Source organism: Sapajus apella, unplaced genomic scaffold (genome assembly GCF_009761245.1).
Source record: "Sapajus apella isolate SASKATOON/1434 unplaced genomic scaffold, GSC_monkey_1.0 scaffold35, whole genome shotgun sequence".
NCBI classification, from domain to species: domain Eukaryota; kingdom Metazoa; phylum Chordata; class Mammalia; order Primates; family Cebidae; genus Sapajus; species Sapajus apella.
Window position 1 is genome coordinate 17,284,228 of NW_022436975.1, and position 14,909 is coordinate 17,299,136.

The 14,909-nt window shown below is 39.7% G+C and overlaps 1 protein-coding gene across 9 annotated transcripts in view; it reads left to right on the forward strand.

Moving 5' to 3' along the window:
- ADHFE1 (alcohol dehydrogenase iron containing 1) overlaps positions 1-5,579 on the forward strand; it is a 36,444-nt gene extending 30,865 nt beyond the window's left edge. For all 9 annotated transcript variants that reach the window (XR_004274466.1, XM_032296229.1, XM_032296233.1 and 6 more), the window contains one exon: positions 4,957-5,579. Coding sequence is in view for 8 of the 9 variants with exons in the window: in XM_032296229.1 (XP_032152120.1) it covers positions 4,957-5,040 (84 nt within the window). In the remaining variant the exon portion in view is untranslated. The remainder of the gene's footprint in view (positions 1-4,956) is intronic.
- The last annotated feature ends 9,330 nt before the right edge of the window (positions 5,580-14,909 follow it).

Genomic DNA, 14,909 nt, shown 5'->3' on the forward strand with positions numbered 1-14,909 from the left:
TTTCACCATGTTGGCCAGGCTGATCTTGAACTCCTGAACTCATGTGATCCACCCGACTTGGCCTCCCAAAGTGCTGGGATTACAGGTGCAAGCCACCACGCCCGGCCCAGACTGTCACTTTCCAAAGCTATTCCATATAGCAGCAGATCCAGCCTAACATTTGAGACCATTAAAATAGCACTAAATTAACACTAAAATAGCAAGTTAATTAGGTATCACTCTGAATGCCTCAGTGTACATGCGATACTGGGAAATCACAAATAGCAAAACCTTAATTGGACAAAGCAAATTTCTTAGTTTCACAAAAGATGGGAAGTAAATGGAATCTTTTGGATATAAGTTGTATCTTAAAGTGGGAAGCCAGATTTTCCTCAAGTGTATTCATAAAGCACCCCAGGGTGTCTGCTGCCTTTTTTCCTCTGAGCATGTTTTCATGATTCAGAGAAACATAGTTACTTTAATTACGTGGTTGAGATATGTATATATTCACAAATTGATAGGACTTTGGTAGGAATCTTAGAAATAAGCTTGTCCATTTTGCAGATGAGTAACTACTATGGAATTTTGTTTCTATGTTTGATGGCAGTGACTGTTTTACAGGAATGCTGTGGCCACTTCAGAGTTTTACACATGCAGTAAACTAATCTTCACTTATTAGTATCTCCAGGATTTAAGGTAGTGAGAAGAGTATACTGGCTCCTGCAAAGAACATCACCAGAAAGGTTGTTCAATGTAGTTAACATTTGATGAAGCTTCTTTTCTGTTCAGCAGCGAGGGATTGGTTTTCTCTGGAAGGAACAACCAGGCCAGTATTCTTGACCAAACACAGCCTATACTGGTGGCAGCTAATAGCAGCCCTGTGTACAGAGGCTTTGAACTGCCATAGCCAGGCTGCAAGGGGAGCAGGCAAGAATATATTAATCTTCCAAGCTGGATTTCTGCAACCCCTGGAAAGAAACATTTACATTTCAAATCAAAACATTTCATTACTGAGGAGCGCTGTCTACCCAGATGAGCACTTCCACTCCCTGATAGACAGGCCAGCTGAAATTCTGTTATTTTATGAATGTGCTAAAAGTAGAAGTCTGAATTTATTTAGGCGCCCATGTTAATCACTTGTCCTTCAGTCTTACATGCCTATAAATAATAGCACACCATTGCTTAACACATGTTAACGCTGAGAGTTTAGCTTTTATATGGCAGAGCTGATATGCGTAGGGACATAACACAAACTTTATGTCCTGGTCCTGTTTAACCAATCACTAGGGGCCAGAAACGTGAAACAGAAACTCAGCTCAGACTGAGCCTCAGGTACCTCTAAGAGCTCTGCACTGCTCTATCAAAGATAAACAGGATCATGGCAAGGGCCTTTGAGCTCATCAGATAAGACTCTCTCTCATTATGAACAGAGTAACTTGCCATCATCTGCAGTTATAGAAAACACGGAATTTCAGTTCTTGACCCTGCCTCAAACATATACATAATGAGACCCTCTGCCTTGCTATGGATTTCCAAAATTCCTTAGGGCCTCTTAAAAATCTGCTGGGATGTGAAACTTTGTCTTTGCCTCACCCATGCTTATCAGCATTGTCCCCCACCCTTCTCTCATCTGTCCCTCTATCCTTCCTTCCTTCTTTAACTTATCTTTGAAATTGTGGTAAAATATGTATGACAAAAATTTACCATTTTAACCATTTTTCAGTGTACAATTCCATGCCATTAAATACATTCACAATGTTGTGCAACCATCACCACTATCTATTTTCAGAACTTTTTTTTATTATGTCAAACAAGTGGTATGTTCGTTAAACAGGAACTCCCCATTCTCCCCTTTCCCCAGCCCCTGGGAACCTCTGTCCTACTTTTGGTCTCTATGAATGTGCCTATCCTAGGTACTTCATGTAAGTGGAATTATACAATATTTGTCCTTTTGTGACTGGTTTATTTCACCCAGCACAGTGCCTTTAGCGTTCATCCACGCTGCAGCATGTGTCAGAATTTTATTGCTTTTTTATAGCTGAATAATATTCCAGTGTATGGATATACTGCATTTTAATTATACATTTATCTAATGATAGACACTTGGGTTGTCTCCACCTTTTGACTATTATGAATAATGCTGCTATGAATGTTGGTGTACACGTATCTATTTCAGTCCCTGCTTTCAATTCTTTTGGGTATATGCCTAGGAGTAGAATTTTTGGATCATATAGTCGCTCTATGTTTAACCTTTTGAGGAACTGCTAAACTGTTTTCTATAGTGGCTGCATCATTTTACATTTCCATTAACACTACACCAGGGCTTCAATTTCTTCACATTCTCACCAACACTTATGTATCTGTGTGTGTGTGTGTGTGTGTGTGTGTGTGTGTGTAATAGCCATTCTAATGGTGTGAAGCGGTATCTTATTGAGGTTTTGATTTGCATTTCCCTGATGACTAAGGATGTTGAGCATATTTTCATGTGCTTATTGGCTATTTATATTTTTAATTTGGAGAAGTAACTATACAAGTCCAATGTCCATTTTTGAATTGAGCTGTTTGAGGTTTTTTTGTTGGTGAGTTGCAAGAATAATTTTTATATTCTAGATATTAATCCTTTATCAGATATATGATTTGCAATTTTTTTAAGTTTTGTAAGTTGTATTTTCACTCTCTTGACAATATCCTTTGACCTACAAAAGTTTTAAATTTTTATTCAGTCCAGTTTATCTCTTTTTTTTCTTTTGTTTCCTGTGCTTTTTTTTTTTTTTTTTTGGGGATAGAGTCTTGCTTTGTTGCCCAGGCTAGAGGGCAGTGGCACAATCTTGGCTCACTGCAACCTCCACTTCCTGGGTTCAAGTGATTCTCCTGCCTCAGCCTCCTGAGTAGCTGGGATTACAGGCATAAGCCACCACACCCAGCTAATTTTTTTTTGTATTTTTAGCAGAGACAGGGATTCACCATGTTGGCCAGGCTGGTCTCGAACTCCTGACCTCAAGTGATCCACCCGCTTTGGCCTCCCAAAGTGCTGGGATCACAGGGTTGAGCCACTGTTCTGGGGCTCCCTGTGCTTCTGGTTTTATATCGAAGAAATCATTACCAAATCCAGCATCATGAAGGTTTTTCCCTAATTATTCTTCTAAGAGTTTTAGGTTTCTAGTTCTTACATTTAGGTTTTTAATCCATTTTGAGTTAATTTTTTAAAATACATCCATTTTTCTTTTCATTCCTTTTACCTGACAAATATTGATTGAGTTCCTACTGTATACAATGCATTGTATGGTATACTAAGAGAAGGAAAATAAATTTTCTCCCTTGTGAAGCTTACCTTCTAGTGAGGGGTGACAGTGAACCTCTATAAATAAGATATAAATGAAATCATTTCAGATAATGATTAGTATGTGAAGGAAAACCTGCATAATGAGGAGAGAGTGATCACATGGGGAAAGTGTGGAGGGAACTCCAGCCAGAGTGTTGGGAAGGTGCATGATGGTAGGGTAATGCCTTCCAGGCAGAGGGGAAGGCCCTGAGGCAGGGTCAAGGTTAGCATGTTCAAGGAACTTAAAAGGGATGCTGGAACTAAGTGAGGCTTCAGAGATGGGACGGAAAACAGAGCCAGACAAAGGTAACCTTAGAGGCCATGTTTCTGTTGTAATTGCCACAGAAATTTATCTGAGAGCATTAAGCTCAGGAATGGTAGGATTCAGTCTGTACTGAAAAAAAAATCACTTTGGTTGCTGTGGGTAGAATGACCTCTGGGGGACAAGAGTGAAGCAAAAGTGGAAACAGACCCTTTAGGAAGCATTTCAAGCTGGACAGGCGAGTGACAGCAGTGCCCTGGATTCCAGTTGCAATACCGCAGGTGAGAAGTGCTCCGACTGGGGCTTCATTTTGGAGGTAGGACTGACAGCCTTGCTGAGGAGTTGAACTTGCAGTGCAAGGGAAAGGGGAATCAAAACTGGAGAGTTTTGCCTGAGCTACTAGGTGTCATTCCTGAGATGAGAAAATGAGAGGAGTGGTGGGGTGGAGGAGTCAGAGTTCTGTCTTGTATATGTGAATTTTGAGATGCCAGTATCCCCCTCCCCACCATCCTCAACTAATTCAGCAGAAAACTGTTGAGCAGCTGCTTACTGTGTCAAGCCCTCTGGTAGATGCAGGGCAGAGAGCAGTGCACACAGCTGCACCCCTGGCCTCACAGCCTTCCCTTCCACCAACTACACTCCCAAACACGTGCCAGCAACAGAAAACATGTCCAGAGACCCATGAAAATGGAACCTCAAAATGGACATTCCTCAGTTTCATGCAGGCCCCAGGGGAGTCATCACTGTACCTTTTAGCCCCTGTCCCCGAGAAGCTACTGACCAGAGTATAAATAGCAGTAGGATATGCTGAGTGTCTTTGCTGAATTGACTCAATAATCATTGGAGAAATTAACAAATCACTGGATTTTCTTGGGAATGTAGTGATAAAACCTTAGTTAATAGGGGAAAAAAAAGGAGTCACTTGTTGCATATAGCCTGAAAGTTAATGTTCTACTGAAGTCCTTTTGAATACACCTTAAGTCCAGGTTGCAAGATTTATGTTCTCAGGTGTCAGGGATGACCCAGTTCTCTCTTCCTTCACTGTGCCCAGAATAGAGCTCTGTGTGTACAGAGAAGCTGGCCGAGGTTGTTGACTGACCTACCTGGTCATGATAGGGGTGTTTCTCCCAAGGTTTGTTGGGGCAGAAGGCTGTTCCCAGGACCTAAGGCAAGGGGAAGTGGCTTTTCAAAGCTCTGTGGGAAAAGACGTATTATATGATAAACCTCTGAGTTGGGGATCAACTCATATGAAGTATATAAGAAATACCATTTTTAAAGATACGGCATCTATCAAGTCATTGATTCTTAGGACCAAGTTAATTTCCATAACTTTGTAGCTTTTGCAAACTGTCTTTTCAAATTCCTGGGTAACTCCTTTCATTTACTGTTTCAGGAAAGGGTCACCAAGCTTGCACCCCGTCCCCAGTCAGAAGAGGATCTGACTGCTCTGTTTGAAGCTTCAATGAAACTGTATTAATTGTCATTTTAACTGCAAGAATTACCACTGGCCACTGTAGTGCTGAGAGCTTATCTAGCTAAGGCTTTGTCTTTTCATCTTTGCACATAATTTACCTGTTACCAGTATGGGAGGGATATAAATTTATCTTGCAAGAAATTCCCTGAACTCATAGTCCAGTTCCTTCCATAAAACAGGCTGGACAAATGACCACTATGTTAGACCCCCAGGCTAGACTTCAGGGGTCAGTATTCCTGTCCCAAACCCCACAGAATACTCTGCCCCTGCTCCATGTAGCAAATGAACAAAAACTCAGTATCTATCAAAAGTGTAAATTATATTTCCTATGCCTAGTAACTCACTGCATGTCTAGAAATTTATCTGATAGAAACACTAGCACCAGTACATACAGAAGCATGGCGAAAATGTTTATGGGAGCACTTTTCTAGTAATAAATAATTTGAAACAACCTTAAACATGCGTTATTGGTATATAGATCATTTATAGTATACCAGACAGTGGAATACTATGGTACTGTTAATAAAGATGAAGTAAAGCTCTTGGAAATGTGTCCATCATATACTGGGAAGTTGGCAGAGAGCAAGTTACCAAATAATTATATATTAGTATGATCTGATTTTTACTTTTTCAATTATACATAAACATATATCTATATATACATACAAAAGAAAGATACACATCAAAATGTTAAAAGTTATCACTGGAGAAATGGAATTTGGGGTATGCGGAATTAAGAGAAAATGTTCACTTTATTTTATTTCTTTATTTATTTTTTATTTATTTTTTAATGGAATCTTGCTCTGTCACCCAGGCTGGAGTACAATGGTGCGATCTCAGCTCACTGCAACCTCCACCTCCTGGGTTCAAGTGAGTCTCCTGCCTCAGCCTGCCAATTACCTGGGATTACAGGGGCCCCGCCACCATGCCTGGCTATTTTTTGTATTTTTAGCAGAGACGGGGTTTCACCATGTTGGCCAGGCAGGTCTCAAATTCCTGACCTCTAGCAATCCTCCTGCCTCAGCCTCCCAAAGTGCTGGTATTACAGATGTGAGTCGCTGTGCCCAGCCTATTTATTTATTTTTCCAGATAGGGTCTTACTCCTATTGCCCAGGCTGGAGTATAGTGGTACAATCACGGCTCACTGCAGCCTCCACTTCCTGGGCTCAAGTGATCCTCCCACCTCAACCTGCCAAGTAGCTGGGACTACAGGCATGCACCACCATGCCTGGCTAATTTATTTATTTATTTATTTTTGTATTTTTCTGTAGAGATGGGGTGTTGCCATGTTGCCCAGGCTGGTCTCAAACTCCTGAGGTCAAGTGATCCACCCACCTCGGCCTCCCAAACTGCTGGGATTACAGGCATGAGCCACGAAGCCCAGCCTCATTTTTTATTTTACAAACTTCAGTATTGTTTGGATTTGTTACAAGTATATATATTACTTTTCTAATTTTTACAAAAGGGGAGGGAAAGGAAAGAAAATGTCATTTTAATGTTTTAGGTCAGATTTATTTTATAAAAATCCTAGTAACATCTTTAAGAGGTAAAAACAAATGCACAAGGACAAAATATTAGAGACTCTGGTGAATAAATTGTTCTTTTTTTTTAAAAAAAGTAACATCCTACATAGTTATTTCCTCTGGAAAAATATTTCTGGCGCTCTGAATACATTAATTTGAAAGGAAGCAGTTTTGTAGGTTCTAGATTACAGTCTTGCAAATAGATTCTGAGTAGTGTGAAAATCTTCCTCCCTTTTATTACCAGGCTACAGAAACCTGGAGAGCTCATTTTTCCTTTCAAAAGTTAATCCACTGAGGTTTTCCTGCCCAAGCTTTGGCAGTATAGATCTCAGAGTACTTGCAGATTTACTCACATTTTAACTTGAGTTAAAATTTTAATCTTATAAATAATATAATTACATCAGGATTCTTTGTTAAAGAATGAGAAAAGCATTACTGTGCCGTTCAACTCGCCTAGGCCACTTGATCTCCACGAAGGTCTTTATTTTGTTGAGATTTTAAACTAATGTTTATTGGGGGTTTTCTCTAACTATGAACATAACAGTACCAAAAACAGTTAATACAAAAGTAAACACAAAAGAAAATTGTTGTTCATATTATACCACCCAAAAGATAGCTACATAAAAATTTTGTATGTTATTCCAGTAATTTTGTACACGTAAATATATGTTGTATAAATAGCTATATATGTATAATTTTTTACTTAGAAATTGTATCATTAAGGGGTAATTTTAATTCCTACAGAACATTCAAATTTTTTATACTAAGTGCCCAAAATGTAGGCTTAAGATAGTACCAATAAAATTTCAGCTATACCTTGCAGACCATAGCTAGCTAAAATTTCTTCCAGCTCTTCAGGAGAATCCTGGAGATGAGAGCAGACGCCATGCAGAGCTAAACTCTGCCAATCTGAGATTCTTCAGGAAACCTAAGTAAAAGTTGTTAATGAGAGTCTCAAAATATATTTAGCATGGAAAAATCTTATATGTATACACACGCACACGTATTTTTCCCTCATCACCGCCACCTCAGAAGCAGTCCAGGTAAGTTTGAGAACGCTTATATTATTCAATGTGATATGACATTATTAGAAGAACGTTAGACTAAAGTTCAAGGGCCCTGGATTTTGTTTCAGCTTGTCCGAGTCTTACTTCATTCAACCAAGGCCTCTTCCAGCTTGAAAATGCTATGAGGCCAGGTGCAGTGGAGGTTGAGGTGGGTGGATTGCTTGACTCCAGGAGTTTGAGACCAGCCTGGGCAGCATGGTGAAACCCCATCTCTACAAAAAATACAAAAATTAGCTGGGTATGGCGGTACATGCCTGTAGTCCTAGCTGCTCGGGAGCTGAGGCATGAGAATCACTTGAACCCGGGAGGTGGAGGTTGCAGTGAGCCGAGATCACATCACTGTACTCTATCCTGGGCAACAAAGCAAGAACCCCGTCCAAAAAAAAAAAAAAAAAAAAAAAAAAGAAGGAAGGAAGGAGAGAGAGAGAGAAAGAAAGCAAAGAAAGAAAGAGAAAATGCTATGATTAGGTTTTATGTATTACCTGAGGGATAGAGCAAGAGTCTGTCAAAAAAAAAAAAGAAGGAAGAAAAAAGAATGAAAGAAGAAAGGAAGGAGGAAAGAAAGAAGAAAGGAAAGAAAGCAGAGAGAAAGAAAGAAAAAAGAAAGAAAGAGAAAGAAAGAAGAAAGAGAAAATGCTATGACTAGGTTTTATGTATTACCTGGCCCTTAATGTGAGATTCTGAATTGGTAAAATAATTTGAGATGCAAATATGCATTCTAACCTTCTCTCTCTCAAATGTTCAATGCCTTTGCTAACAGTAGCCAGACGTCTAAATGTGACTCACCAAGATAAGTGTTTGGTATTCATATTGATGATGACTCTGTAGAGGAAGAATTTAAAGGTCAAGCATGAAGAAACAGATTTAGGAAGCCTTGGTGTTTTTATCTTGATACCCATCATTCTGACCCTTAAAATTAGAGAATATGGAAAAGGCGTGTTTTGTGACTTACTAGCTATTAAAAGAGGATAAGATAGATTAGGCCCATTTCTGTAAATCAAGCACTTTCATGTTTCAGAGATAATAATTAAGTATATTTTTTCTAATTTTGTATCCTATTTTTTTATAGATTTCCTTTAAGAAAAATTATTAGGAGTCACAGATCCCTTTATGTGGATTAAAATACTTACCAAGGCAAGGACATTTAATAGAATGGTATTCAAGAGTTTGAAAAATACTATGTTTATAAAACTATCATAATATGATGGCATTTGCACTTAAAATACATGCATATCCCTAATTTATTTTTTGATACAGAATACTGATGTGTTCCAAATAGGTCATGTTTCTATGATTTATTTTTGAGTGCCACAATAAATAGCTGGCTCGTTTTGCACACCTGTCCCTCTCTGTGCAAGGGAAGGGCTGTATTGGGCTTCCATTGTTCGAGTAGCTGTGGACACAGCTGTGGGGTGTTTTCAAGTGGTCAATGAAGTAAGTCTGCTCTTGTAAAATACAGACAAGTACAGTATCAAAATAGCGCGAATGCACAAAAATTGCTTTCCTGGCCTTTTAACCCTGAGAAAGATTAATGGTTGTTTGGATTAGAAACTGTACCCTAATGAGAGGGCTGTTGCCTCTGGGGAGTAGGTATGAGAAAGGGGACTGTTCACCTCCAGGTCAGCGTTGCACAGGCTGTGAGTCTCCGACGACCCGCAACCCCACGCCAGACAGCTGCCAGGGCTCTGCCAGTAAATGCCTGGTCCTCAGGGAGCTGTTGAGAGGACCAGGACATCACCATCACAATGGCCTGGGGGAGGCAGTCTCCAGGGCCAAGCACACTTTGAATGGACAGAAATTGGTTCTTAAAGCCCTAGGTTGAATTACCGGCAGCTGGGGGTGGGAGGGTCTAGTTTCTCGTGCTATTATTCCACTGTTTTTCCAATCACTCTCAGAATAAATGCAATTGCCTAACAAATTGCAATAACTGTTTTGAGATTTCGTCCCCTGTGAAATGCCTCATGAAGCCATGCGCACAACAGCTAACTTCAAAGCAACCCCACTTCATTCTTTCTGGCTTTAACTTTTTGTCTTTTTCAGTTGGGTGCTTTCAATTGGTTTTCCAATTTATAAAATTGGAAACTGATTAAAATAATCATGAGAGAAAAGAAAGAAAAAAAAACAACTCATCATCCTATTACCCAAACACAGCTGTTAACATTTGATATATTTCCTTTCCATCTTTTCCATTTGGGCGGTGTAATCTTCAGCTCTTTTCTCTTAAGACATGACATTTTAAGGATTTTCCATGTTGCTGCATAATCTTCATAATCATATCCAAATGTATGTAATAGTTTATTGAATAAGAATTTAATACTTTATTCTTATTATAGGTCATCAAATTGCTTCCAAATTTTTACTCCTACCAACTTAGCAATGAATAGATGAATAATGTTTATATGGCTTTTTTCACATTCTAAATTAATTTTGTAGGTTAGGTTCCCCAGAAGTCAATTTTAACGTTACAATATAGATATTTTGTTTCCTTTTTCTTTTTCTTTTTTTTATTTTTTAAGAGATAAGGTCTTGGCTGGGTGCCGTGGCTCACGCCTGTAATCCCAATACTTCGGGAGGCCAAGGCAGGTGGATCACGAGGTCAAGAGATCAAGACCGTCCTGGCCAACATGGTGAAACACTATCTCTACTAAAAATACAAAAATTAGATGGGTGTGGTGGCACACACCTGTAGTCCCAGCTACTCAGGAGGCTGAGGCAGAAGAATCACTTGAGCCCAGGAGGTGGAAGTTGCAGTGAGCTGAGATCACACCACTGCACTCCAGCCTGGTGACAGAGCGATACTCTGTCTCAAAAAAAAAAAAAAAAAAAAAAAGAGAGAGAAGGTCTTATTCTGTCACCCACACTGAAGTGCAGTATGTGATCATAACTCACTGTAACCTCAAACTCGTGGGCTCAGGAGATTCTCCTGCCTTAGCTTCCGCAGTAGCTGGGAGTACACGCAAGCACCACCACACCTGACTAATTTTTTAAAATCTTTTGTAGAGATGGGGTCCCACTATGTTGCCTAGACTGGTCTCAAACTCCTGGCCTCAAGTGATCCTCCCACCTCAGCCTCCCAAAGTGCTGGGATTACAGGCATGAGCCACTGCCCCTGGCCTCATTGTGATTTTAATTTGTATTTCTCTACTGGCATGTGATGCTGAACATCCTTTAACATGCTGATTTGCTAACAGCATCTCTTTCTTGGTGAAATGTCTGTTCGTGTCTTTGCCCATCTTCTAATTGGATTGTTTAGTTTTGTTTTTTACTGTTGAATTTTGACAATGCTTTATATATTCCAGATACAAGTTTTTTGTTAGATATGTGGTTTGTGAATCTTTTCTCCCAGTCTGTGGCTTGTCTTTTTATTCTCTTACAGGATCTTTCACAGATGAAATGTTCCTAATTTGATGAGGTTCGATTTACCACCTTTTCCTTTTTATTCATCATGCTTTTGATGTCAAGTCAAAGAACTCTGCCTACCCATGAATCTCTAAGGTTTTCTCCTAAGTGTTTTCCTAAAGGTTTTAGTTTCACATGTAAGTCTGTGATCTATTTCAAGTTAATTTTTTTTTTTTTTTTTTTTTTTTTTTGACAGAGTCTCAGGCTGTAGCCCAGGCTTGGCTGCAGTGGCACGATCTCGGCTCACTGCAAACTCCGCCTCCCAGGTTCAAGCAATTCTCCTGCCTCAGCCTCCTGAGTAGCTGGGATTACAGGCGCACACCACCATCAAGTTAATTTTTGTATAAGGTGTGAGACTTAGGGGTGTGTGTGTGTGTGTGTGTGTGTGTATGCACACATGAGTACACCTAGGCTATCTCTAGAAACATGGGTTCATTTGTTGAAAGGTTACTCTTCCCTCCACTGAATTGTTTTTATACCTTTGCCAAAAATCAGTTGGGCATATTTGTGTGTGTCTGCTTCTAGGTTCCCTGTTCTATTTCAGTGCTCCGTGTGTCTGTCTCCACCAATACCACCCTGTTTTGATTACTACAGCTAAATAGTAATCCTTAACATTGGTAGAGTGATTTCTCTCCTTTATCCTTCTTTTTCTTTTATTTTCTTCTTCTTCTTTTTTTTAAGACAGAGTTTCACTCTTGTTGCCCAGGCTGGAATGCAGTGGCATGATCTCAGCTCATTGCAACCTCTGCCTCCCGGGTTCAAGTGATTCTCCTGCCTCAGTCTCCCAAGTAGCCCAGCTTATCCTTCTTTTTCAAAACTGTTATAGCTATTCTAGGTTGTTCACATTTCAATATAAATTTTAGGATAACCTTATAATATTCTTGCTGGGATTTTATAGGAATTGCATTAACCCTATTGATAATTTGGGGAGCGCTGACATTTTTAGTATGTTGATTCTTCCAGTCACAAATATACTGGATTTGTGAATCCAGTATATCTCTGCATTTATTTAGGCATTGTTTGATTTAGTTAATTAACATTTTAAATTTTTCAGCACACAGATCCTCTACATGTTCTGTTACATTTCTACCCATTTCATTTTCTTTACAGCAATTGTAAATGGTATTGTGCTTTGAATTTTGGTTTCCACATGTTCATTGTTAGTATACAGAAATGTGACTGATTTTTATATGTTGATCTTGTATCCTGCAAACTTGTTGTACTACTTATTAATCCTAGAAGTTTCATTGTGGATTTCTTGTGATTTTCTATAATAGGTCACCTGTGAATAGGGACAGTTTTATTTCTTTGTATCCAATATGTATGCCTTTTATTTCCTTTCCTGGCATTTTTGTACTAGCATAATATTCCAGCACTGTGTTGAATAAGAGTGGTGAGAGCAGATATCCTTGTCCTGTCCCCTGTCCTAGGGGGAAAGCATTCAGATTTTCACACTCAGTATGATATTAACTATAGGTCTTTTATAGATTCTCTTTATTAAATTAAGGAATTTGTGTCATCTTTTAAAAGTGTTATAGTAATATACTAGCTTTTCTTACTCTCTGATATTTATGCTTAGATAATTTACTGGAGTTAGGTTATTTTTGTAATTAAGAAACAAAGAAATCTTTTTCATTTTCATTATAATTCTGTTTGGTACCTGTGCAGGTGTTTCTGTTTGACAGATAAACATTTTTAAAACAGAGACTCCAAGAGGCAAAATATCTTGCCCAAATTTACATATAAAGCAGCATTGTTTGACTAGGTCCTAGGACATCAGTTCAATTACATTTATTGCAAAGCTAATACTGATAATATGATTGAAACTTTATGTGCCACACACTATAGCTGCTTTACATGTTCTGTTATTTAATGCTCATAACATAGCTATGCTATGACCATAGAGATTTGCTCAGTCCCTGTTATGGACTGCATGTTTGTGTCCTCCCAAAATTCCTAAGTTGAAACCCTAACCCCTAATGCAATGGTATAATATTATGATGAGGCAGATATTACTATTACCTATGTTTTACAAATGATTATGCCAAGTCTTAGAGAGGCTGTATAACTTGACCAAGGTTACAGTGCTAGGAAGTGATAGGAAGTGATTTGGACCTAGACACAGATCTTGCTCTTCACAACCACCCAGTGTCAACTCCTGTGCCAGATTCTGGGGCTACAAAGATGAATAAGACTCAGTTCCATCCCTTAAGGAGCACACAGTCCATCAGGGTAAACAGATCTACATATTCATAGCTTGATTCCTGAAGCATCAGCAGCTCCAGGTGGTCAGATGCCTTGCCAATATAGAGGCACTCAGTAATATTTGTTGACTGAATGGCTGAGTGGAAGGAAAGAAGGGAGGCAGAAAGGAACCCATTGTTCTGGTTTCTTGGACAGATCTAATGTCTGTCATACCTTATGTAGAAGATAATTCTTTCTAGCAGAAAGTAGAAAGAGTTCCTTAAACCTAATCATCCACCTGCCTGTAATTATCCTGATCAGTTTGCACAATTGCGCCAGGCAATAATGACTAAAAACTCTTAAATATAAAGAAAGACAGTGTCATATCATGGAATATCAAAACAGAAAAGCTGGCAGAAACTGATCATCCAGAAAGAACAGCAAACTGTTCACCCACAGCTCCATGAAATAGTCAAGCTCAGTTACAGCTACTGCCCAGGGAAGCTGTGACTTCAATGTTCCCAAAACTTCCACCATCTCACAAGACCTCCAACACCAAGCCCACCTCCCCTTCTTCCCACAGGGCAGAGACTCCAGGAGATGTTGTGGAGAGATGCTGTCCCCTCCTCATTATGACCTTTTTCTCTCCTGGCTCCTCATACCCCTCCATTTACTCCTCTTCCTGTTTTTCCATTCTGCTATGCTATTACCACTGGTATTTACTCAGTCCCTGCTATGAACTGCACATCTGTGTCCTCCAAAAAAATCATATGTTGAAGCCCAAACCCGTATAATGTGATGGCGTTAGGAAGTGGGGCCTTTGGGGGTGATTAGGTTTAGATGAGGTTGTGAAAGTGGGGCCCCCATGGTGAGATTAGTGCCCTTACAAAGGAAATAAGGGGATCATGTGTCTCTGCCACATGAACACATAGCAAGAAGTTGGGTGCCTACCGACAAGGAAGAGAGCCCTCACCAGGAACCAAATCAGCTGGGAGGATTTGAACCAAATCAGCTTTGGAATTCCTAGCCTCCAAAACCGTAAGAAATGGATGGTAAGCAACCCGGGTTATGTTAGTTTGTTATAGCAGTCCAAGCTGACGAAGACAGTCCCAAATAGGAAAAAGAGAAATGTGAGTTAACATTGATTCAGTAAAAATTACACAAGTTCTATTCTAAGTACTTTACATATTTTTCAGTGTTGTCATTTCAACAACCTTATGAGTTATTATCACACCTTCCTCTCCACCCCAAACACACAGACACACACACATGCCCCTTGATTCAGGCCTTCCACTTCTCACCTGGATTACTCCAATTGGCTTCCTAACGGTTTCCTTGCTTCCATTTCTTAACCCTCTGCAATTCGTTCTCCACCCTGCATCTAGGAGGGTTTTGATAAAAGATAACTGTCTGACCGTGACTTTTACATACTGAAAATTTTTTCAGTGGCTTTTCATGGACTTTAAGAGAAGGTACATGGCCAGGCACAGTGGCTCACACCTGTAATGCCAGCACGTTGGGAGGCCAAGGCAGGCGGATCACCTGAGGTCAGGAGTTCGAGACCAGCCTGCCCAACATGGCAAAACCCCATATCTACTAAAAATACAAAAAATTAGCCAGGCATGGTGGCAGGTACCTATAATCCCAGGTACTTGGGAGGCTGAGGCAGGAGAATTGCTTGAACCCGGGAGGCAGAAGT